At 44.5% G+C, this 26,923-nt stretch overlaps 1 protein-coding gene across 1 annotated transcript in view; it reads left to right on the top strand.

Annotated features, from left to right (window-relative positions):
* The window catches only part of agbl4 (AGBL carboxypeptidase 4), a gene marked incomplete at both ends in the record, with an annotated part of 472,442 nt that overhangs the window by 293,116 nt on the left and 152,403 nt on the right, over nt 1-26,923 (top strand). Inside the window, one exon of the mRNA XM_080430494.1 lies at nt 3,529-3,745. Coding sequence (XP_080286620.1) covers nt 3,529-3,745 — 217 coding nt within the window. The remainder of the gene's footprint in view (nt 1-3,528; nt 3,746-26,923) is intronic.

The raw sequence follows: 26,923 nt of genomic DNA, 5'->3' as shown, positions 1-26,923 counted from the left end.
TCAACCCTGATCTGTCCCATTTCCCATATTCCATCCTCATTGGCTAAGGTTACCATCCAAAGTTTGCAGGATTGGTCCGTTTTGAACAAACTGCCTCAAATCATGAACGCAGCTTGCCATTTGCATAAAATTGCACACGCACATTCCCACTAGGCAGAGGAAGAAATGGCACTTAAAACTTTTCACATCAGCCTCATGGTGGCGCTATAACAGGCCGATTTGCATTTTTAACTATAACTGCACCGATCTGCGTGAAACTTTGCACGCCTACTCCCTAGAGGCCAAGGAAAAACATCTGCACTGCATTTTTCACATCTGCTTTTTACAGCGCCACCAGGAGGCCGACTTATGTCAAATACATTTTTGGATATTAATCCTTCAGATTTTATCCAAACATCACACAAATCGGTACACAGTATCTCTATAGTCATGTGATCAAGACGTATCTGTCCGATATTTCATATTCCATCCTGATTGACTAAGGTTGACTTCCAAAGTTTGCAGGATTGGTCCGTTTTGAACAAAATGTCTGAAATCATGAAAGCGCGTGAAAATTTGCACGCACATTCCCACTAGGCCGAGGAAGAAATGCCACCCTTTTCACATTGGCCTATTATAGCGCCACCAGGAGGCCACAATAACTTACCTGACCTGGCGGAGACCTGTGCTCCGAGGAGCACTTTTTCTAGTTTGTTTATCTTTACGTTTTGAAACATAATATCTGTGATCGTGTTTTACTGAATGTGTCCCTCCTTCTATGTCTGGAGACAAACAGATTGGGGGAGATAGACTGATGATACCCCCCCCACACACACACACACACACACACACAGAACAGTTGAGTAAGCAGAGAGTCCCCCTGGACTGCAGCAGTAGTGTCCCATTCCCCATTGATTGTCTGGGATGTGCACAGTATGATCAGTCACATGCACCCCTTCCACAGCAGACACAATACACTGACTAGACAGACAGACAGGCAGGCAGACAGACAGACAGACAGACACAAAAACCAGTGGTGTAAAGTAACTAAGTATATTTACTCAAGTAAAACTGGACATTACAAGCACACATTGCACAGCTGCTTCTAATAACTGACTGTCATTGGAGGTGTGTCTTGGAGGTGTGTCTGTTCAGCACCCAGTGTTGCAGACTATTCTATATTTTCTGTATGGTCTAATTTTATGGTCATTGTTTTGTGAATATTTGATGCCTAGAAATGCATTTCAAGTGTGCTCAGAAAATATGTAATTGCGTAGTCTAACTCATGGGCCATGGTTTGCTTTGTTTGAGTTGATGATGATGCCAATTACTAATTGTGGGTGGGTCTTACCTGGTAGGCCTATATAACGGAGGCTGGAGAATGCTCAGAGTGAAATGCTCAGTGTACTTGTAGCTGTTAAGGAGGCAGCACCAGGGGAGAGCTGCCAGGGCCTTGAGTCAAAAGGCATTGCCTGTTTCAGTATCTTTAGTTCTTGGTTTGTTTGTTTTTTCTTAGTTTAGTTTTTTTTTTTTAACTATAATTTTTATCCCACAATTTTGTAACCCTTATTTTTCACCCGGTGCCAATTTTCTAAGTGATCCTGGGCGCTACACTCCCCTCACCAGCCTAGGGAGGCCAGGGCCGAGCTCATGCCTCCTTCAATGCATGAGAGCCAACTGTATTTTTTGTGAACGCGGAAGGAGGCGCGGCAAAGCCGCGCCTCCGCCCAAGTGGAGCTTACTATGCAACCGTGCTCGGGTTGTGTGTGTGTCTCTCTGTGTCTCTGTGGCTCTGTGTGTGTGTGCACTGCCCGCACTGCCTGTGTGCAGCCGCCAGAGTGCGCCAGAAGTGGCGCTTACTCTGACACATCTCAGAGTGCCGCCGCCCCCCATGTGACAAGTCCGTAAATACACAACATAACAATTTAAAAAAGACAAAAAAAAAATAGGGCTGCGTTCGCTTCCCGCGTTCGCGCGTCTTACTTGTAGTTATCAAGTGTTTATTTCTTACTTTTGGTTTTTGAAAGTGTATTTGTGGCCAGGCAGTAGTTATTTTTTAAGTAGTATTATTTGCCTCAGACCTTGACTGTTACACTCCTGCATGGGGCTGATTCCTAGTTTTGGAGGTAAATGAAATACCAAAAATCTATATTCTTGGACTTCGATTCGATTCCTGGAGCCTTGACCATCCGGCTAACTTTACAAAAACATTAACCACTTAAGCCCTATTTTATACCTAGGCTATTTGAAAATAGCAGATCTGCAAGCTCACAACGCGTCGCATCGCATCGTTGCTATTTTCAAACATTTTAGTACTTTTACTTTTGGTACTTTAAGTACATTTTGATACCAATACTCTTGTACTTTTACTCAAATATTTTTTGAATTCCGGGACTTTTACTTGTAACAGAGTACTTCTACATTGCAGTATTGATACTTTTACTTAATTAAGTATGACATTTGAGTACTTTTTCCACCACTGACACACACACACACACACACACACACACACACACACACACACACACACACACACACACACACACACACACACACACACACACACACACACACACACACACACACACACACACACACACATACATACACATACATACCACAGATAGGATGATTCCCCAACCAACTTAAAGACATCAAGTCAGTGTATTCTTAAGTTAAGGCTTTTGCCCCCAAGTGAGATTGTGTTAAAGTCACCATGAAATGGTATTCAGAGCAATTTTGGCTTCCTTTGTTTTGACGTATCTCTGCATGAAACGGGATATTGAGGCAGGAATTAATGCTGAGAGGGACTTATTGAATGGCGTTATCCGTCAAGGAATAGAAAAGGTGCCTATCCCATTGTATACTGTCCATAGTTGGAAAAATGCTTTTCGCAAACTCCAGAGTTGGCGCTTAATACCATCCGTTATACATTTCAGCCAACTGAACCGTGACCAAGGCATTTTTGGAAAGGGAAATCATATTTTTGGGGACTGACAAATTGTGACAATTTTGTATTGTATTGTAGCTGGGGGGAAATTTTTTTTTTTGTGCAGCGCGACGCGTTGTGAGCTTGTAGATCGTCTATTTTCAGCATGCAACCAAGTGTAAAATCAGCCATTACGACACCATCAAGGCACCGCCAAAATACATTATAGTTGACTAAATCAACTGTAGATTTAGTCGACTATAATCTTATGATATTTAGTCGACTAAAACTCAAACATTTCAGATGACTAAAACTAGACTAAAACTAAATAACATTTTACTGTCAAAATCAACACTGCTTCGGTCTAAAAACAAGTGTTCATATACAGTAAATAACGTCATATTTTTGCCTTCAGCTCATTTGTGTGATGATGATCCACTCTTTAACTTCACTCGTCCCATTTTCCTCCCTTGCCTATTAAATTCCTGTCCTGCCAGCAGTACTCTGCCTGCAGTTTAGCTTTAATGTCCAAACTTCATCCAGAGTGTTGGTGTTGTTGTGATTATTGAAACCTCTCTGAAGTGTGTGTGTGTGTGTGTGTCCATATACTCTGTTTGCAGGGAGAGGCTCCCGGCCAAGAACGTGTACTACTACCGCTGTCCGGACCACCGGAGGAACTACGTGATGTCCTTCGCCTTCTGCTTCGACCGGGAGGACGACGTCTACCAGTTCTCCTACTGCTACCCCTACACCTACACCAGGCTGCAGCACTACCTGGCCAGCCTGGAGCGCAGGAACCTGCCCTACCTGAAGAGGGAGCAGCTGGGACTCAGCGTGGTGAGTCGGGGGGGGTATTCTTAATTGAGACACACATTATTATATTTCGGGCCGTGGCTGAACATCGCAGCTTTCACCATTGGAATTGCACTACGGAACGTACATGTTGTTACATTTTATGGGTTTATTTCGTCATAGCGCAACATAATGGTGAAGTATTGTAGTGCAGGTCATTGCAACAACCACCGATCTTGTGAAGAATGAAAACGGGAACGCCACATGTTCTAAACGTTCCTCGATTCTTCCAATAATCATAATTCTTTGAGACACGTCCAAGTTTTTGCCATGCCAAACGAAGGCATCACGTGACGTTGATTCCCTTCCCGTATTGGCTCATACTAGGACATGACGTATGAGTAGGCAGAAGAATAGGGAACCTCTGGCACCAAGAATAGAGAAAATATATATATATTTTTGTTTTATTTTGGTGTTTTTGTGTGTGCGTGCGTGGGGATGAGAGAGTGGTTTTGTACTGTCAGAGAATGGTAAGGTGGAGGGGGAGTTCCTTATGCGTGCGTTTGTGTGTGTGCGAGTGTGTGTGTGTGTGTGTGTGTGTGTGTGTGAGAGATAGAGAGAGAGTCAGAGAGAGCGGGACATGCCTCCTGGTCATAACTTCAGCCTCTCATGTTATTATTAGGACCAGACCTGAGAGATGAAGACACTACAGGGGTGTGTGTGCGTGTGTGCGTGTGCGTGTGCGTGTGCGTGTGTGTGTGTGTGTGCGCGAGAGAGTGCGTTTCTGCGCATATTTCTGTTTCCAACTTATTTCATTTTTATGCGCGTTTCTATTTGTGTGCGTGCATTTGTGTGAGTGGGTATGTGTGTGCGTGCGTGTGTGCATGTAATCAGCTGAGCTCTCACCTCGGCAGTAGCAGCTAGTGGATCATACTCAGTGCCTCCGGTCCTGTCTGCTCTTATCAAATAATTGTAGGAGAAAAACTCATTAGAAATGCTTGAGAGATTACCACTTTTTCTTCTTTCCGCCAATGTTTGTCAAGGAGAGCTTGCTGCGAAGGGGGGGCCCCATGGAAGTACAGGTATTGATAAGAGGGCCGCGTGGCCATAAAATACCAAAAGCATTCTTGATATTTATGAAATGCCGCCTTGGAAACGATACGGGCGGGAAATAAAATCTGAGTAATGCCTCTGTGAGTGAAAATATCGGGTGACACTTTGTAATTACAACAAAATAGAAACAAGTGTATCTGTTTTTCATTCCATTCCCTCAGCAACACAGATTAGTCTGTCTTTTCACAGAAAAAAAAATGCAAACTTCAAACGTAAAGGACAGGACACTTGTTTTTCTTTTTATGGCATGGCACTGTAGTGGCTGAGCCGTCTAGAAGTGTGTGCGTGCGTGCGTGCGTGCGTGCGTGCGTGCGTGCGTGCGTGCGTGCGTGCGTGCGTGCGTGCGTGCGTGCGTGCGTGCGTGCGTGCGTGCGTGCGTGCGTGCGTGCGTGCGTGTATGTGTGTCTGCCAAATTTGGAGTCATACATCATATCGACTGATGTCACAGGCTGGTATAATGACAGAGAATTAGGTCATCGCAGCACGAAATATACTTATCCAGGTATCCGTGAGGTAAGGCTTGCCTAAGTGTAATTTCACCGGCCTCACCTCCTCTGCTGGCATTGCTATTATCAGCTAGTATCAATTCATTCAGTACCATTTTACAGTCTGTTGACGGAAGAAACCACTGAACCTGTGACCGAAGACACGGCCAAGAACATGATGAGTGGGGACAAAAATACAATAAAGAATCAGTGTTCTCAGACAATGACAACACGCATGTTTTCTTTTGGATGGGGACAAACGGAGGACGTGTGTGTACGTGTACATGTACACATACACAGTAATGTCCTCCGTGTTAATGAATCCATTTGTACACTACACTCTCAGAGTTAGATTAACACTGGAGATGTCACTGTGTACATTGGGACCTTGATATAAGCCATGCGATTGTGTACCATTATGAGATTATGTTTTATATTTTTTCCATCCGACAGCGTTCCACATATACAGGCTGCAGACAGAGAGAGGAGAGCATGGGGGAAGGCTGCCAAGAGCTTTCAGGAGTCAGGATTAGTATTCACAGTCATAGAGACGTTTTTATGGACGCATTTTTCTTTTTATGTTCTCTGGACCTGGGTGGCAGACAGCCCGGCCCAACCCTCTCATATCTTTTTTTTTTTTCACTGTCTCTCTCTCTCTCTCTCTCTCTCTCTCTCTCTCTCTTTCTTATCCCCCCCTCTCGCTGTCCCCCCCCCCCCCGTCTCACTCTTGTCATTCTCGTCCTCTCGTATCATTCGTTCATGCATACCCCCCCCCCACACACACATACATGGGCATTACCACTCACACAGACTCAAGCCAGATATACTGTTGGATATGCATTGTGTCTCACACCGAAATGAGCTGATCGACAAGCTACAGCGCCATAGGCGATTTTTAGGAGGGGCATGGGGGGCACTTGGCCCCCCCTGGTGGGCGGCCGATTTCTTTTTCTTTTTTTTCCTTTACTTTTTAACACATTGCATGCCAGTCGCGTAGATCTACGCGAACCTATTTAAAGCCGCAGCGTGCCAGTCGCGTAGATCTACGCGAACCGCCGATTCCCATTGTAATCGCCCCAGGTGCACTTTCCGAATTTTTTTGATCCATTTCCGTTTCCGGTTTCCGGTCGGAAACGGAATTATTCGGGTTCCGGTTTTTTCGATCGTATCCGCTTCCTGTCTGGGATCCTGTTTAAAACTCGATTTTCTCGGTTGTTGTTTTTCTCCTCGCTGATCACTGTTTACCGTTGATCGGCTGTAGCTTCAAGATGGCGGCACGGATTTGGAAACTGTTTTCGCTGGCCGTTTCTCACGGATCCGCTGTGTGTTTAGAACCAAATGAACGCGCACTTTTAACTTATTTAGCGAGGTCTGTGGCGACATGAAAAAAACTAAAAAACAACAATAAAACGCTGGCACTGGTGAGTACATTATGAGATTAAACTCTGGCATGGAATGTGTTAAAACAAAAAATATTGGCAAGTATATGCAGAATATATGCTGCATATATGCCATATTCAGGTTCATATATGTGGATATATAGGAAATATATGTCTCTTCTATGTCCACATGGATGTACATATATAGAGAAATATATGCAGGGGGGCAATTTCGTATATGTCACATATATGATAAACATATATGTTCATATATTTTCTTTGCCCCCCCCTGGTGGCAGAGGCAAAAATCGCTTATGGACAGCGCGTTGCAGCGTGATGCGTTTTGCAGATCAGATATTTTCTGTGTGAGACACCGGCACGCAATTCTAAGTATAAATCACGTGCCAGGGGTCAGAAGGAAAGCAATGAGAGGGTCTGAGGAGATTTCTCTATGTCTTTCTGTCTCTCTGTCCCTCTCTCTCTCTCTCTCTCCCTCTCACTCACTGCCGTTTCCAAGGCAGTGACACCACCACCATAGCATTAACCTTCTAATGGGCACCGGTATCTCATGGGAATTGGAAATGGGCGCCGTGGCCATTTACACTGGCATTCTCCTATCTTGCTGACTAATTTGTTTCCTGTAATGTATTCCGTCCATGCGAGATCTTGGTCATCCAGCATGTCCACTAAATGGCTCCCATCCCGAAAAGGGATTGGCTCATTTCACTTTGGATATGTTCATTTTCATTGTAGAGAAATCTAGAGATACGGAGCTGCTTATTTATTTTAGCTTTTATAAATTAAGCTATCTGCTGTTATCTGTCGGTACATATATATACAGTAGCCTTCTACAGGCATGGTGAATGTGTCCATTGACCTCCAACATATACACACACACAAACTGTGGGTGTTCACAGGTTGTTATCGCGCACGCACACACACACACACACACACACACGCGCACGCATGCAGGCACGCATGGAAAGCACGTACACACACACACACACACACGTGTAGATGTAGACGTTATATACAACCGCTCTCACACACACACACGCGCACGCAAGTAAGCACGCACGCGCACATACACACATAGACGTTATATACAGTGGTGTAAAGTAAGAATGCATACATTTACTCAAGTACTGTACTTAAGTGCAATTTTGAGGTATTTTTACTTTACTGGAGTATTTCCAATTGTCTGTACTTTTACTTCTACTCCACCGCATCTCAGCGGCAAATATTGTACTTTTACTCCACTACAATTATTTGACAGCTTTAGTTACTAGTTACTTTGCAGATATACATTATTACATTATAAAATGTACGTTAACCATTTTAGCCTTAATTTATACTTGTGAGCTTGTAGATCTGCTATTTTCAAACATTCTAGTACTTTTACTTTTGGTACTTTAAGTACATTTTGATACCAATACTTTTGTACTTTTACTAAATTAAATTTTGCATTCCAGACTTTTACTTTTGTAACCGAGTACTTATACATTGTAGTATTGATACTTTTACTTAAGTAAAACATTTGAGTACTTTTTCCACCACTGGTTATATACAACCATACAACGCACACGCACACACGCACACACACACACACACACACGCACACGCACACACACACACACACACACACACACACACACACACACACACACACACACACACACACACACACACACACACACACACACCTCACTATGCAGAGACAGACAGACTTTCTCTCTTTCTTCCCCAGAGGTTTTAGAGGGAGAGTTTTTCCCCTCTGCTGGGTTCACAGAACCCTGAATCCATTCCTCTTGTGTCAAGGGGTTTGGACATCCACAGAGACAGCAACACTGACCCTGTATACACTAATAGCAACCCACCACTACTTTTCAAAGCCATTCCCTCCCTCCTTGCTTGCCATGCAGCTCCACATGGAGTCTCCTCTCAGGTACTGGGGATTTGACCATTATTCACATGGCAGCCATTATGTTATTTCATACTTTTTCTTTTTATGGCGTTGTATTTTTTTTATTTGAGCTAAAAAGCATTATTTTACACTTTGGCTATTTTTGAAAAAATCGTGAAAGTTTGTGCAAAACTTTCAATACATATATTTTTTAAAGCGAACATTTGTAACTCAAATCCTTGCTTCTGGGGGGTCCCTTTAACTAAATATTTTGAGATGGGGGTCCGCGACCAAATACATATAATTTTGGGGTTCCTTCCTTGACATGAAAAAGTTTGAGAAGAATTATAGCAACATACGTTTTTTTCAGAGAACTGTTGTAGGATTTAGAAGACATATGTAGAATCGGAACCTCAGGCCTTAATGGGTTAAGTAGTGCTATGAGGTAAAGAAGGGCATTTTGTTCGTCATACTCGTACAGTAAGTAGTACTGTGAAGTATAAGAGCAAAATGGCGGCCTGAATATGGTCAGTTGAAAGCGGTTCGTTCGTTCGTTCGTTCGCCCACACGTCGCCCCAGTTGACAAAGCGGTATTCCTCATTGGTAGGCAGAGTCCGTGCGGGAGTTTTTGCACTGAGGCAGCACTTTTTTCAGTTTTTCCTGAGCCCAGGGCCCTCTGGGGGAAAGCAGGGGCTGTGACACTATTAGTCACCTCTGACACAGCACAGCTTCTGGCTACTGACCAGATGGGAGGGGGCAGGGGGGCGGGGGGGGGGGGTGTAAATGAGAGACCACAGGGCTGGGGGAAGGAGACCCCGGTGCCACTGACCAACCTGGAGGCTGTCTGACGGCACGTACCGCATGGTTGGCTCCTTGCTTGTTTTTTGTTTTTTTAATACCTGTTTGAATACTTCTGCATTCCCACCTGTCGAACACACAGTCAACACACGTCTCAGAACGGCAGTATGCGCTTCAAGTCCCTGTCACTTCATCATCTTTTGAAATCTCTGAAGTGATTCCGGTTAGACAGGCTGAAATGTGTACGGACAAGGCAATAGCTGCTGTTTGACTTAATGCTTGTAATCTGGTACTACTGTGCTGGTGCCGCGTGCCAAAAAATTGATCTACAAGCACTTAGAACAGGGGTCTTCAACTTTTTCTGGCCAAGGACCCCCTAGCTGAGAGAGCTATATTTATATTGTATAAAATTGTGCTGCAGATTAAACTTTTTTTTTTTTACTTGGTCTGCTCTTTTTCTCCCTCTATACCTCTTTGCCAAAAATAGCCGATCTACAAGCTCACAACGTCTCGCAGCGCGAGGCGTTGTGAGCTTGTAGATCGGCTATTTTTGGCTGAAGTTCTCCTCAGAAATGGGATGCTAGTGGTTAATGTAAAAAATATCCTATCACACAAAGATTTGGCGTCCCCCCCTGTAGTAACTCTGAGGACCCCCTAGGGGTCCCGGACCCCCTGTTGAAGACCCCTGCCTTAGAATATAAATGTTCATCTCGCGACACCGACAACGATAACCAACGAGCGACCCCATTGAGCGACAACGGCAAGCGACCATCAAGCAACAAAGTATAATTCCAGTATATATCACTGCGTGGATATGAGTCTGGTGCTTCCATGAGGACGTTTTTTTTCCAAAGGGGCGGGATCAAAACAATGGCCCTCGACGCAATAGGTCAGACCTACAACCAACTACCAATTACAGTCTCCCATATTTGAATACTGGGCCCTGATTGGTGCACCCACGTCTTCTGGAGCAGGAAATGGATTCTCTATGGAGCGGTGCCAGACCCAAATCGCAGAGTGCAATTTTTTTTTTGCACTCGCAGATTCGTCTGGTCCCAGGCTATAATTCCAGGCTCAAAATTACTTAGGGCATGTTGTGATTGAATTTCAGACCAAAAATCCTGCCTGCCTATCAGTGTTCCGAGGCCATGTCTGGGGGTCCTCTCGGTGTGGGGGTGAAGTCTTAAAAGTGCGAGGTTTATCTCCTTCTCTCTCTTTTTTTTTTTTGTGAACTAAGTGGAGGGGAGTGGAGTGGTGGGCACGGCAACTATATCTGCCTGGCTGCCTCCCCTTCCCTTCTCTTCTCTTATCTCTGTGTTTGTACACTCTGTGCCAAGATCCAATCAATAGCCACTCCAGCCGTGGAGAGAGAGAGAGAGGAGAAGGTCAGCCTGCTACACTGGAGGAGCTAGTCTAGGCTAACCCATCCAGACCGGGAACACATCTGTGTCAATTTTAGATTTTTGAGCCATAGCCATTATTTTATACTTTGAGCTATTAAAAAATAGCAGATATACAAGCCAAGTGCCACGCTATGAGCTTGTAGATCTGCTATTTTTGTGTGAACATTTGTAGCTCAAATCTTTGATGGGGACATATTTTGATGGGGATCGGCAGCCAAAAACATAATTTTGGGGGTCCTTGACATGAAAAAGTTTGAACACCACTGATATAGCAACAATAGTTTTTCAGAAAAATTAAGACATTTGTTGAGATATTTGACAGTTATGTTCGCTTAAAAATATATATATATTCAAAGATTTACACAAATTTTTAAGATTTAAAAAAAATAGCAGATCTACAAGCTCATAGCGCGGCACTCGGTGCCGCACTCTGAGCTTGTATATCTGCTATTTTTAAATAGCCAAATAAATCTAAAAATGACAACGCAGATGCGTTCCCGGTCTCAATGGGCTAACTGATGGATACGTAGAGATCAGAGGAGACACGCCACAGGCCAAACACATGGATGTGGGAGGATGAGAGGGGGGCCGTATTGACAGGGCGAGGCCGCTCTAACCTGTGGAGGAAGGAGACAGACGGCGTGGTTAACCTGTTAAGACCGGGAACGCATCTGTGTCATTTTCAGATCCTTTGGCTTGGCTATTAAAAAAATAGCTGATCTACAAGCTCATAGTGCGAGTGCCGCGCTATGAGCTTGTAGATCTGCTATTTTTTGAAAAATCATGGAAAATGTGTGCAAATCTTTGAATACATATGTTTTAAAGCGAACATTTTTAACTCCGATCTGTGCTTCTGCGGGTCCCTGGAACAGCATATCTTTTTTTATTTTTTTTATTTTATCCCTCGATTTTGTAACCCTTTTTTTCACCCGGTGCCAATTTGCTAAGTGATCCTGGGCACTACACTCCCCCCACCAGCCTAGGGAGGCCAGGGCCGAGCTCATGCCTCCTTCAATACATGAGAGCCAACTGACCTTCTTGTCACCTGACAGGGGGGAGTTTCCCTGGTTGGACGTAGCGCGTGGAAGGAACACATTATTCCAACCAGTTCCCTTCCCCTCCATCAGGCGCCCCGGCTGACCAGGGGGAGGCAGTATAGTGACCAGGATTACTACATGTTTTTGTGAGGGTATTAACTACCCTAGGAGACACGGGGAGAACATGCAAACTCCACACAGAGTAGGCCCTTTCACCAACCCCACCTAGGGTATGAGCGCTGATGACGCGGAGGAGAAGACACGCCCCCAACGCCCACAGCGTCCCCGGCGGGAATCGAACCCAGGACCTTCTAGCTGTGAGGCGACAGCGCTACCGACTGCGCCACCGTGCCCCTGGAACGACATATCTTGAGAAAAGTTGGAGCAAGACTCATATAGCAACATACTGTTAGGATTTAGAAAACATTTTTAGATATGCATTTGGCTGCGGACCCCCATCTCAAAATGCGTTGTTCCAGGGACCCCCCAGAAGCAAAGATTTGAGTTACAAATGTTCGCTTTAAAATATATATATATATTCAAAGATTTGCACACATTTTCAGGATTTTTCAAAAATAGCAGATCTACAAGCTCATACCTATGAGCTTGTAGATCTGCTATTTTTTTAATGGCCAAAGAAATCCCGGTCTGAATGGGTTAAACCGTAGACATTATATTCAACACAACCATTAGAGCAACACTGTTCTTCTGGCCTCTGGTCAATTCTGTCCCAGGAGTGGATTTTCCACTTTGCTGTAATTCACTGTGAGCAGACGTTTGGGTTTGTCCGGGGTTGTCCCCGTTTCAAGCTGGGTGTCCCGAGTCCTGACAAATGCCTGTAGAACACTAAAATGTCCCAGTTTTCGCCACAATTATAATATAATAATATTAATGACTTGTCCCCCTTCCTGATGAAAAGGCGTACAGTATGATGCGCATACTCAACCGTATTCATTGATCATCACAGGTTTACAGGTGTGAAAATGTGGGTGAAATTATTTGTGAGATAGAGAGAGAAAGAAACAGAAAAACAACAAAACAAATATAGCTGCAAGCAGCGATAATACAGGGCCAGTGATTGCAGAGAGAAGAAAGAAAGAAGCAATGATAAGTAATAATACCAATATCAAAACGGAGCCATGCTGGCAGCCTGGCCCCGTAACTATAAAATACTTAAGAGTGGGTGAAAGCTAAACAGAACCCCCCCCCAAACTATCTATCCAAAATAATATAAACAAAAGACAACAATTTATTCTAACTCCTAACCAACAAAACAGGAGAAAAAGGTGAGCCCCAAAAGAAATGTTACCCACCCCTGCCAAACCCTGGCTGTAGATGTGATGCGTTGCGAGAGTGCGGTCTAGCCAGTGGTGTAGATAGTTCAATCTCTTTGCATAATACAAATAATAAACAAATGGTGTGGTTGCTGGGAGAGCTAGGAGAGAGAAGAGCGCAGGAGCTGGTAACCACCAGCCTCTTATACCACGTCAACCAATCATCTCCCGGGCGCCACCTACAATCTCAATCATCCACTCAACTTATTCACTCACTCACTCAGCTCACACACCTGCCACACATCATGCTCCACAGGAGCGCCTCACACAAGGACACAGAGGGTTAAACCTATACACATTATTACATATGTGAGACCCCGGGGTCGTAACAGGGGGTTTGAAAATTGTCACCCTACTGCAATTAATCCATTAAGACCTGAAGCCAAATCTACAAATGTCTTCTAAATCCCAACAGTTTTCTGAAAAACTTATTTTTTCCATATCAGTGGTGCTCAAAATATTTCATGTCAAGGACCCCCAACATGATATGTATTTGGCCGCCGACCCCCATCTCAAAATATTTTGTTCCAGGGACCCCCAGAAGCAAAGATTTGAGTTAAAATGTTCCTTGAAAAGAATACATATATTCAAAGATTTGCACACACTTTCACGATTTTTCTAAAATAGCAGATCTACAAGCTCGTAGCTACAAGCTTGTATATCTGCTATTTTTGAATAGCCAAAGTGTAAAATAATGCTTTTTAGCTCAAATCAAAAAATGACACAGATGCGTCCCAGGGCCCAGGTCTTAATGGGTTAAAACATTGACAGCAATTAAAGATTTTGCACATTATCATATTGACATCAAAGACAGAGAACACCATTCATGGTCAAAAGTAGTTTATAGTTGCCACTCTACTTTCTCTCACTGCTTTCTTGACACTGGGGCTACTCTGTGAATGGCTCTCTGATTGGTTTAAAATGGAGAGAACCCTCCAACCACTGCCTGTCACTGAATAGTTTGTGGCTGAATAGACTGAATAGCCAAAGCTTGAATAGCCAATCAGCACTCTTTATCGTCTAGATTGAGGCAATATCATACACTTGAGCTGAATGGGAAGCCCATTAGCCCACAACTTGCAGTTTACGTGACAAAGGTTATAGGAATGTCTCAACACGCGGGTTTGACCTCAATACCATAAAGAGACAAGCACATTGAATATCTGGAAGCAGGTAGTGTTCATTCGAGTGGAATTAATGATTTGCCTCCTACAGCCAAATGGGAATTCCTTTATCGTCTGAACACACTCAGCTCTATTTTAATTTACCTCCGCTCAAATCAATTTGAAGGATGAAACACTGGTGCTTGCTAGATGACAAATATTCCAGAATCTAGAAATATGCACATTTTAGTACAATACAGTTACAGTACTCGATAACGTCCACTTCATAAGTCAAGCAAGCTTGTTTATTTTCTCTGTTATCATAGTTTTCTTTTTGTCAACTTCCCCCTTTTTTCTTTAGTGTTTACCAGCTTGCTCGAAGAGCGGCTGGTCTACGAACAGACAGAGCAACTAGTCAACACCCATGCGAGAACTTTTTCATCATTGGCTGTCCTTTAAGCCAATGGGGAGAATTCCCATACTCTGAACGGTGGTCGTCCTCCCATGCTATGGCATCATAACCCTACTAGACGCGCCTGCCTGCCCTGGTGACTGCTCGCAAGTTGTCGCAACATAGCTATCAATTCCAGCGGAGTTTAGAATTATACAGTACTGTATGTGGAGTGTGTTTGTGTTCCAGGACATCACTGTTCATCCCTCTCTCACACAGTTTAACAATTTATTTATGTCCACACACAGGGAAAGCATAATGTAACCTTTACTGCACCTAAAATATTTGTGTCCCTGCAGGGACACAAATATTTTAGGTGCAGTAAAGGTTACATTCACAAACTCATGGATATGTCCTCATGATACAACACGCATGTCACTCAGCACTCCAAGTATAGCGGCGGCTCCGCCACATATGGCAGCAGAGACCGCACAATACTTTGCCAGCCTTTCTGCCTCGTCTTTGGGCATCCCAAGTTGTTCGAAACCCTCCAACAACCAGTCCGTGGGTATAACGTCCTTGGCTGGATCACCAGAGGAAACAAACTGCTTAGTCTTGCACTGCTGTTTGGTGTTAAAGCGCTCTCTGTAGTTGCTCTCATGGGCCTGGAGGTCCACCCGTTGCTATTCCGACAGCGGACGGACATACCGCTGGAAGGCCGCCGGGTCTATTGCCTCTCTTCCCGGTAGCTGTTCACGGGAAGGAGGGGCCGTCAGGTAGCGTCGGCTGTCGGTAGAGTCCAGAGTTCTCAAATTCTACCCGAACCCGACCCGGCCCGACCCGACCCGACGTTTTCGGGCCGAGCCGGGCCTCAAAAGTATGCTAATTGGTCGGGCCGAGCCTCGGGCTCCATGAAAAAACATTTAAAAATGATTTTTTAAAAGTTTTTTTTCCTCATTTTTTTAATAATATATTTTTAAATTCTGTTCTGTCTGAATGTGTATTTATCTATTATGAAGATGGCGCTGACGGCGGTAATACTCAGGTTCGGGCCGAGCCTCGGGCCGGCCCAGTCGGGCCCAGTTAGGGCCGAGCCTTAATTTTCAGACCCGTTGAGAACTCTAGTAGAGTCCACTGGTGGGAGGAGTCTTCTTGTATGCAAGCTAGTAGAAGCTACAGTACATAGTCCACATAAATTGCAAATGCATCCACTGCACCGACTACATTGACGATGGTATTACAACGGGGCAGTTTAACGTCATGCCCAGGACACACACACACACACACACACACACACACACACACACACACACACACACACACACACACACACACACACACACACACACACACACACACACACACACGCGCACACACACGCACACACGCATTGGCAGCAGCTAATGGGAGATCAGGAGTAAAGAACAAGGCACCTCATTGCCATAATATGTTAATCACAGCCCAATTCGCAGGCACCACTCTCAGAACACTCCTCAAAGAAGAAAAAGGTCATGGCTGTGTCATCACAGGTTTCTGTGCGCGGCGCAGATTCATGTTTTTGTGTCACTTTCCATTTGCCTTCATTAGTGGGGAAACCTCTGTTCTGTTCCAGTCTCCATACCGACACGGCGCCTGACTGTAGGCTGTTGTTGTTGGAATCTGACAACAGAGTGAGGGGCTCTGATCTGTCCTTTGGCCCCAGACAATAGACTGGGGAGGCTACTAGTCGAGAAGGAGCTAGAAGATAAGCAGGTTTATGATCTATGACCTCGCGTTATAGAGCTGTGCTGGACCTGTTATCTCCGACCAATGGCTCCCCCGGGATATGAGATGCTTTTATTACACATGTGCGAACCGCTGTATCAGGTTGGAGCTGGCGCGGTTGCTGTGAGGGAGGTGTGAGGAGACACGTTAATCCATTACGACCGGGAACGCATCTGTGTCGTTTTTGGCAATTCAAAAATAGCAGATCTACAAGCTCATAGCGCGGCACAGAGTGCCGCGCTATGAGCTTGTATATCTGCTATTTTTGAAATATCTAGAAAGTTTGTGCAAATCTTTGGATGTATATCTATTTTTTAAAGCGACAATTTTAACTAAAATCTGTGCTTCTGGGGGGTCCCTGGAATAAAATATTTTCAGATGGGGGTCCACGGCCAAATACATATCGTTTTTGGGAGGTCCTTGACATGAAAAAGTTTGAGCACCACTGATATAAAGGAACATACTTTTTTTGTTCGGATTTAGAAGGATTAGAAGGATTGTAGAATCCCCAGAAGCAATAAGATTTCAGTTAAAAATGTTCGCTTTAAAAAATATATATGAGATTTGCACAAATCTTGAAGAGTTTTTTTAAAAATTGCAGATCTACAAGCTCATAGCACGGCACTCGGTGCCGCGCTATGAGCTTGTAGATCTGCTATTTTTTTGAATAGCCAAATAAATAAATAAATGACACAGATGCTTTCCCCGGTATTAATGGGTTAAGCATCGTTGTTACATGCCTATCCTACTGTTAGCTGGATGAAGTACAGAGTACTGCATTTGAAGCATCTCAACTTGCATATAGGCACATGCTTATATACTGTATAACTGTGCACTCACTAATTTGAGGGCAAGCTTTGCGTTCAAGAAAGGCACAGTGTGTGTAAAAATATAAAAGACAAATATCACCCTGTGTTCCCTCACAAAAAAAACATGCAGTAATCCTGGTCGACTATACTGCCTCCCCCTGGTCAGCCGGGGCGCCTGATGGAGGGGAAAGGAACTGGTTGGAATATAACGTGTTCCTTCCACGCGCTACTGTACGTCCTACCGGGGAAACTCCCCCCTGTCAGGTGATAAGAAGCGGCCTGCTCACTCCTCATGCGTTGAAGGAAGCATGAGCTCAGTTCGGAGCTCTCCCCAGGCTGGCAGAGGGAGAGTAGTGCCCAGGATTACAAACTTATAGGCATTGGCACTGGATGAAAAAACAGGTTACAAAATCGTGGGATAAAATAAAATGACAAATATCACAAGGTGAAGCTCTCTGAAATGGCCTATAGCTGCACCCACCCCGCTGATCCTGATTATAATGTTGGCACAAAAAGTACCGTGCATCGATTTTGGGCCAGACAGATAATATTTGTTTTTGGAGATTGGAACTTATTCACACTTTAATGGCTCAATTCTTTCTCATTCTCTCTCTGTATCCCTTCTCCCTCTTTCTTTCCTCTCCCCTCCACCGCGCCTTCCCCCTCTCTCTCTCTCTCTCATAATGAATAGGGAGATAAACTGAATGAAAAATTGTGTGAAACCCTAAGAGTGACGTTGTGACTGCTGGGCTAGGTTCGACGGAGGGCTGTGCTTGTTGAAATGAAAGAGAAAGAAAAAGGGGGAGAAGAAGAATGTCATCTAAAAACGGAGTTTCTGCAACAGTCAGCAGTCCCACGTCTCTCTCTCTCTCTCTCTCTGCACCCCACCACCCCACCCCGTGCCCTCCTCTCTCTCTCTGCCCGTCCGTCGTCTGCCTTTCAGCCTTCCTGAGGAAATATCTATTCCCGCATCCCTTGCAGCTGTGTTACAGCTGTCTATCTGTCCTCCAGTGCCAATGAATATTTGTACTCTTGCTCTTGCTTCTCTAGATGACTCTCAGGATGGAGCACTCTCTCCGTCTCATTTGGGGCGTCACAGTAGTCTGTTCCCGAGGGGGACACAAGAGAGAGGAACAAAACAGATAGCATTCAGGGCTTTTAATAAATCAGAATACACCTTTCTGACAGTGTAATTGCTTTCCATTGCCGGGGCCCACATTTAGCAGGAAGCAAGGAAAAAAGAACGCATGGTGTGTGTGCGTGTGTGTGCGTGTGCGTGTGCGTGTGTGTGTGTATGTGTGTGTGTGCGCCTGTGCGTGTGTTGTGATGGTGGTGGTGGGGGGGGGTGGCGTTAAGAGACAGAGAGAGAGAGAGAGAGAGAGAGAGAGAGAGAGAGAGAAGAGGAGTGTGAGAGTGCGGGAGGAGCAGAGAGAGAGAGGAGGCTATATACAGTAGATCATTTGTTAGGGAGAAAAGAATGAAAATTAATGAAAAGAGAGGCTGCTGCTCGCCCTCCAAACGCAGCCAAGCTTGAAATTCACTTTGAGGGAAACTTAATTTGTTGTAAATGGGCGAAAAACATATTACTGCACGACGGCATGCACGAAGTGAGGGGCTGAGCGGCAACGTCGTCCGCCCGTTCCGTCCGCCCGTCCATCAGTCCGTCAGTCCGTCTGTCTGTCTGTCTGTCTGTCTGTCTGTCTGTGTGTGTGTGTGTGTGTGTGTGTGTGTGTGTGTGTGTGTGTGTGTGTGTGTGTGTGTGTGCTGTTTTGTGGCAGACGAGGACGCCATGCTCTGAATAGCTCAGCTGAGAGAGGGAAGAGAAACACAGGAGCCTGTTAATAACTCCAGTAACAGCATTCTCTTTCTACATGGCTGCTCTCCAGCACTCGATCCTCTAGCACGTCTGAATACAACTCTGGGATGTGTTGGGGAACTTGTCAAAAGTTGCCTCGCTGGGAAAGGAAAAGTTGGGTGTGATCACTTAAGGTGTGTGTGTGTGCCTGTGTGTGTGGGTGAATGTGCTCGTGTGTGTGTGGGCACGTATGATGCAAGTTGTTTATTTTTGCATGTTCGCGTACGTGTACATATTATGAACACGCACGGTGACGTTTATGCTTATCTTTGGCGTGTGAACGCAGCTGTGTGTCATTTTTAGATGTCTTTGGGCTATTCAAAAATAGCAGATATACAAGCTCATAGCGCGGCACCGAGTGCCGCGCCATGAGCTTGTAGATCTGCTATTTTTTGAAAAATCGCGAACATTTGTGCAAATCGTTGAAAATATATATTCTTAAAGCAAACATTTTTAACTCAAATCTTTGCTTCTCGGGGGGGTCCCTGGAACAAAATATTTTGAGATGGGGGTCGGCAGACAAATACATATTATTTTGGGGGTCCTTGACATGATTTTTTTTGGGCATGTGCCCACATGGGCCACAGTGGCCTGTATTCATTTGGCAGGGTTTGATTTTTTGGGGGGAATTTCCGATACAGCAAAGGATCAATCCAGTCGCTTATCAGTCGAGCGATGAGCTGGGAGGCGAGAACCCCAGAGATGATGACTGACAGGAGTAGTAGTTAAGGTCACCAAAATGTTAGCATGCTAAGCTAAGATGCTAATATGCTAATTGTGTTAGCATGCTAACATTTTGGGGACCTTAACTACTACTGACAGGTCATAGTATCCGTCGTATCTGTTTGATCCTTTGCCTGCGGTCATAGACTTCAACCACTATACCAGAGGCCTATGTGTGAAAGGAATATGAAGTGCATCATCAGACTGCTGCACCCGTCATGGAATCCTTGACCCAGACCTGGCCCTGTATACAGAAAGCTCTTATAGCTGCATGCCTTTCTCTGCTCTCTGTTTCCATACATAACGCAGCGTTCAAGTGGATGCCAGAGGAGGTGTAAAACACTTTACGCCTCTTAATACACCTGAGAGGTCGAGTTCCTATTACAAGTCCTCAACCCCCGATGCGCGGCACTCATTGATGTCCTCCATGGTCCTTAAAGCACCATGTATTTACCACATGGTCTCCTTGAAAGAGCGCTGGATGTTGTGAGGGATGCATATACTGTAGGGGCCAGTGGGGAAATTATAAGGACTTTATATTGTGTAAAGCAGGGGTCTTCTCTAGCGGGCGTTTTTCGAATCTCTGGTTCGAACTTCGAAGCTATACCGCAGAGCTCTTGTAGAGAGTGTCGCCACGTCCCGGGCTGAGTTCGTTCTCCAGGTCGTCTCCAGTCCATTGGCCTCTCACCCACGCTTGGCCGGGGGGGGGGGTTTGACTCCCAGAAGCTCAGCCCCATCCGACTCAGACCGTTGCTTCGGTGCGCCCGGGGCGGGGGCCTGTAGACCCCCGATAACAAACAGCTCCAGTCAAGCTGCTTGCTCTCCTGCCGCCCACACGCACAGGCCTTTATCCACCACACACACACACAGACACCTTGCTCCCCTTTTCCAAGATAGCCCCCCCCCCCCGTCACCACCACCACCATCGCCGCCACCACCGTCGTCGTCCCACTCCCTCTCCTCCTCGCACAAAATACATTTTCTTCTCTCCTTCCTCGGTTTTCTTTTTTTTTCCTCTTCTTTACCTGAAGTGAGAAGAAAGAGGAAAAAAATGATGCAAGTGACGGGTCCCATTTTTCCTCCACTTTTCTATTCTCTCTCACCTCTCGGTTTCTCGCTCTCCCACCACTCCACCCCCCCCCCCCTCCCCCTCCCCAAGCTCAGGGTATGTGTGTGTGTGTGTGTGTGTGTGTGTGTGTGCATGCGTGCGTGCGTGCATGTGCGTACTTGCGTGAGTGTCTGTTTCTCCCCAAGCTGGAGCATCTGCCCAAGTGTGAGAGAGATGGATGCCAGAGTCTCTCTCTCTCTCTCTCTCTCTCTCTCTCTCTCTCTCTCTCTCTCTCTCTCTCTCTCTCTCTCTCTCTCTCTCTCTCTCTCTCCCTGTCTCTCTCCTCAGGCACCAGTGGCACACAGTGTCCGCCGCCCCGACTCGTCTGCACCTGCATATTGTGATGTAGTGCCTCTATTCAGCCCAAGTCGATTGCCTTTAACAGGACCGGGGCACACTGGGCCAAATTGAAAGGGATTGTATGGCCCTGCTTTTTCATCAGAGTATACAGTGGGAAGGCAGGGTGGACTATGGACAGTCCAGAGTATGGGGGATGAGGTCGGTGGATCATACTATCGCCAGTGTTCATTTAACCCATTAAGACCGGGAAAGCATCTGTGTGTCATTTTTGTTGATTTCTTTGGCTATTCAAAAATAGCAGATATACAAGAACTTGTAGATCTGCTATATATATATACATATACATATATATTTTTTAAAGCGAACATTTGTAACTCAAATCTTTGCTTCTGGGATTCTACAAATGATCTTCTAAATCCTAACAGTTTTTTGAAAAAAACTTTGGTTGCTATAATATCAGTGCTTCTCAAACTTTTTCATGTCAAGAACCTCCCAAAATGACATGTATTTGGCCACGGACCCCCATCTGAAAATAATTTGTTCCAGGGGGAACCCCAGAAGCAAAGATTTGAGTTAAAAATGTACATATTTATTAAAAGATTTGCACACATTTTCACGATTAAAAAGAATATCCCAAAGAAATCTTAAAATGACACAGATGCGTTCCCGGTCATAATGGGTTAAGGGAAAACTTTGCTGATTTTCAACAAAAACCACATTGCTCTGATGTGACTAGATCAATAATATAGTGTGGCAAAAATGCCATATCTTCTGTTGTTTGTCTGCAAAAATGTCTACATAAAGATTTGAGACTCCGAGAGTGTACCATATGGCATTTGGATGGACCCATAAGGGTTCCATTCGTACACTCTCTGAGTTACATCGAAAAAATTTACACTGAACACTTCCACCGTCTTCCTGTTTGTGTCTGCCTTCCACCGAAGGATGCCGTCTGATGGTCGCGCAAGCGTGTCTGTCTGAAATGAGTCTTTCTGTGTTTGGCATCAATCCGCTCCTTCATTTCCATGCAGTAAGTTGGTATAGAAAGAGACGTGGGAGAAGGAGGAAAACAGCACCAGAGACAAATGTCTTCATTTCCCTATTTGTTTGCTTCATACTTTTTTGAAATATGTCATAATAGCGTATGTGCTTTTTTTCCTCCTCTCCGTGTCTGCATTTCTCTTTGAAAGGCTCCAGTGTCCATTGAGATCTTCCTCTGTGTGTGCTTTAATCAGTTAGCAACACTTTTTACAGGCGGCTTGTTATGCAGTTGGAGTGGCATATCAGACAGACATGCAAATATGTGCCTTTTAGACAGCTTCGTGTACCTGCCAAATCCAAGCCCATCACAGACTGGAGAGATACATTCATAGAATGGGGAACGCACATCAAGTCAAAGAGAATTAAATGAAACCAATTAACATGACGCCCCTTTGACTGGCTGAATTATTGAATGGTTAAACTTTGACTGAACCTCCCTTTGGTTTTCACATAGTTTACGTGACATTATATATATATATATATATATATATATATATATATATATATCTCAGTGGTGTAAAGTAACTAAGTACATTTACTCAAGTACTGTACTTAAGTCCACTTTTGAGGAATTTTTACTTTGCTGGAGTATTTCCCATTTTCAGTACTTTTACTTCTACTCCAGTACATGTCAGAGGCAAATATTGTACTTTTACTCCACTACAATTATTTGAAAACTTACGTTAGCCTACTAGTTACTTTTCAGATATCCATTATGATATTATGAAACATACATTAACCACTTTAGCCATATGTTATACATTATTATACATATATTTGAAAATGGCCGATCTACAAGCTCACAAGGCGTCGCATCGCGACGCCTTGTGAGCTTGTAGATCTGCCATTTTCAAATATTTTAGTACTTTTAACTTTTTTACTGAAGTACATTTTTTATTCTGGACTTTTACTTGTAACAGAGTATTTCTACATTGCAGTGTACTTTTACTTATGTAAAGAATTTGAGTACGTTTTCCACCACTGATATACTGTATATACACACTGTACACAATGATATACTGTATGCCTTTCTCAATGCTGGCAACGGACGTGCCAAATGATTGTGTTTTTCCTCTCTGCTAATTAGAAGCTCACCTCATCCTATAATTGCCCATCACAAGTGATAGAGCAGGAATGCATCCGTGTTCACATGACAGCCTCAGTGCCACAGACTGACCATATTTAGACAGATTACTGCTGTCACTGCACAGCCCGGTGCCTGCCTCCTAAGTTCCAAGACTTGACTGGAGTGACTGATGGCCTGGAATAGCGGTAGATGTGTTGGATGACTGATGTCGCCAACAACACGCCTCCCTGCCTTCCTTTTCTTCCTTCCCTACCTATCTACTGTACCTATACTAACTATCCTCCTTGGTTACCGTGGTAACTGTGTGAACATCTGAGATGGACATTTGAAGGTTCCTTTTCATGAGGTATACACGCCTCTAAAATGTAAAACACTCGTATGCGGTTATAGGGGCGTTGCACAGTGGTGGAAAAAAGTAATCAGATGTTTTACTTCAGTAAAAGTATCGATACTGCAATGTAGAAGGAAAAGTGAAAAGTGAAAGTCCGGAATTCAACATTAAACTAAAAGTACCAAAAGTAAAAGTAATTATTTTTTAGAAAATAGCCGATCTACAAGCTCACAACGCGACGCGTTGTGAGCTTGTAGATCGGCTATTTTCAGATAGCCTAGGGTATAAAATAAGGCTAAAGTGGTTGATGTACATGTTTATAATGAAAATCTGCAAAGTAACTAGCAACTAAAGTTTTCAAATAATTGTAGTGGGGTAAAAGTACAATATTTGCCTCTGAGATGTAGTGGAGTAGAAGTAAAAGTACTGAAAATTGGAAATACTCCGGTAAAGTAAAAACACCTCAAACCTGTACATAAGTAGTTCTTAAGTATACTTAGTTTCTTTCCGCCACTGAAAAAAATGCACATGCATGTTTCTTCCTTGCCATACACATACACATGCATGCACACACGCACGCGCACACACACACACACACACACACACACACACACACACACACACACACACACACACACACACACACACACACACACACACACACACACACACACACACACACACACTCATTGTCAGGAGCAATTCGCTATCTATTTAGTATCTTGGTCCAATATCTTCTTCCTATTGACCTGAGGACCGGACCAGTGAGGAGGAAGTGTATTAGCAGATGGGGGGGGGAGTGTGGGGGGGGGGGGGGGGGGGGGGGTGAAAGGACGAATGAGAGGGCACTTGAAAAGGCAATAACCTTTTTCCTGCTTGGTGTGCGTGCGTGCGTGTGTGTGTGCGTGCGTGCCTGTGTGTCAAATAGAGCCTCCCCATAGCAGAGCATTGTGGAGCTGTCAAACTGCCACCCTATGAATTCACACCAGTGTTGAAGAGGCACAAAGCGCCTGGCTCGAGGCTCCTCCAGTGTCCATCTCCTTTCAGCCAGAGATCAATAGTTGTCTTTGTCTCCAATCCCAACCCATCCCTCTCTCTCTCGCTAGTACATCCCCACGCACGCACGCACGCACGCACGCACGCACGCACGCACGCACGCACGCACGCACGCACGCACGCACGCACACACACACACACACACACACACACACACACACACACACACACACACACACACACACACACACACACACACACACACACACACACGCACACGCACGCACGCACAGACTCCCTGTCTCCCTCCATAGTTTGACAGGGCTGCCCTAAATGTCTGCTTTAACTAGCTGCTCACAGCTCTCCTCACAACACATTTACATACACATCAATCAAGCTGTCAAAGGTAAAGGCATGACGGCGTGTAAAGAAACAGAATTGGATTACGGCCTTGTGTCGCTCCGTGACACCAACCGCTCAGCTTATTGGTTGATTGTTGATGCACAAGTTGCACTGCCTGTAGTGTTGTCAGTTACTTTTCTGTTGTTGTTTATTTCCCCCATCAAAAACGCTCATTGCTGCCTGTTCCCTGTTCTTCTGATGGCCCTAGCTAGCTAGGCTACATCAAACCCCCTCCAAGACTATATGTCCAGACAGAGGGCTGCATAATTCATCGAAAATATTTGAAAGTCGTGATTGTTATGTTTCATTATTACGTATTTCGTGGAACTTAAATTTCATGCCCAAGCTTGGCGATTAATCTCGTTTGGTTAGCTGTTGCACCTTGGCCTCGTGTCCTCACATTACACAAGGTTTAATAACCAGAACATTGTACAATCCATCTCCCCATCCATCAGGCTCACAGAGAAACAGTAAAATCACAGAGGCCATTACATACCATTTAGCCTCGATCTCCAGGCTTTTATTGTTTAGTTTTGCTAAAAAATAAAAGCCTGGACCAGCGCGCCGGTGTACCCGGTATAGGAAGTGTTTCATTTCCCCAACCAACCAGAGTGCAGTGGGCGTCGCTCGTAATGTTGTGTTGACGGGGCGGGGGCTGACGGACAGATCGGTGAACCAATGGGATCAGGCGCATTCTCTCCGCGCTGATTTTAAACCCGCCCCTCTATACACGAAAGCAGGAAGGCTAGTGCAGCCTACATACCATTTGACCAATGAACAAAATTATAAAAAACACATCATTACCAATAATTGTGATTACAATACAAATAGGATTATTATATTATTATATATATAGTATTGATAATATGTATATTATATTATATTATTATAGTCATAATCGTGCAGCCATAACCCATTAGAAGCTGATTCTACAAGTGTCTTCTAAATCCCAACAGTTTTCTAAAAAGCGTTTGTTGCTATATCAGTGGTTCTCAAACTTTTTCATAATTGTCAAGGACCCCCAAAATTATATGTATTTGGTCGCGGACCCCCATCTCAAAATATTTAGTTCCAGGCACTCGGTGCCGCCCTATGAGCTTGTATATCTGCTATTTTTGAATAGCCAAAGTGTAAACTAATGCTTTCTTAGCTCAAATCAAGAAGTGACACAGATGCATTCCAGGTCTTAATGGGTAAAATACCCATCATTGTAATCAAAATAGCCTCAAACTAGATTATACTTTGCCAAATAATGGCGTCTCATGCCAGAAACAGCCCTTCTACAGACTCGCAACGTTGCGATCTTGTAGATTGGCTATTTTCTGCACACGTCACCATCGTACGACGGAGCATAAATTAAGCTTTAGAAGTTGAAATGGAAGCACAGAGATTGCATGCGTTAAATTGCACAAATCAAAAAAATAAAAGATTTTTCGTCCCATAGCTCGCGGGGCCATCCCACAGCTGGGCAACACCGTAACCATGCCGATGGTCTCACCACCCTACCTACCTACCTACCTACCACTACAGAGCATTGGCAAAATATAGGAGGATATGTGAATAAAAGTAGAGTACTTTTGTGACCTTTTGGCAGTGTGCATCAGACATGTGGTTGTTTGTGAGTTTAGCTCTGGACCCACCTTGAGGCGGATTTGACAAATAACTATGTCATGCCGTGTTCACACCGACGGGAAGCTGAACAATGAATCAGCTTTTATTTTCAATGTTATCTCTATGCGAAGTCAGCTTTTAAATTTTTTTGATGAGCTTTTAATGTTCACGATTTAAAAAAGAAAATAGCAGATCTACAAGCAGAATCAGGCATTTAAAGGAGTAGCCTAGTTTACCCCCCAAAAAATGA

Source organism: Gymnoscopelus braueri (assembly GCF_963280865.1).
Source record: "Gymnoscopelus braueri genome assembly, chromosome: 6".
NCBI lineage: Eukaryota > Metazoa > Chordata > Actinopteri > Myctophiformes > Myctophidae > Gymnoscopelus > Gymnoscopelus braueri.
Note: the sequence above shows the minus strand (reverse complement) of the source record. Positions and strands in the feature narration are given on the sequence as shown.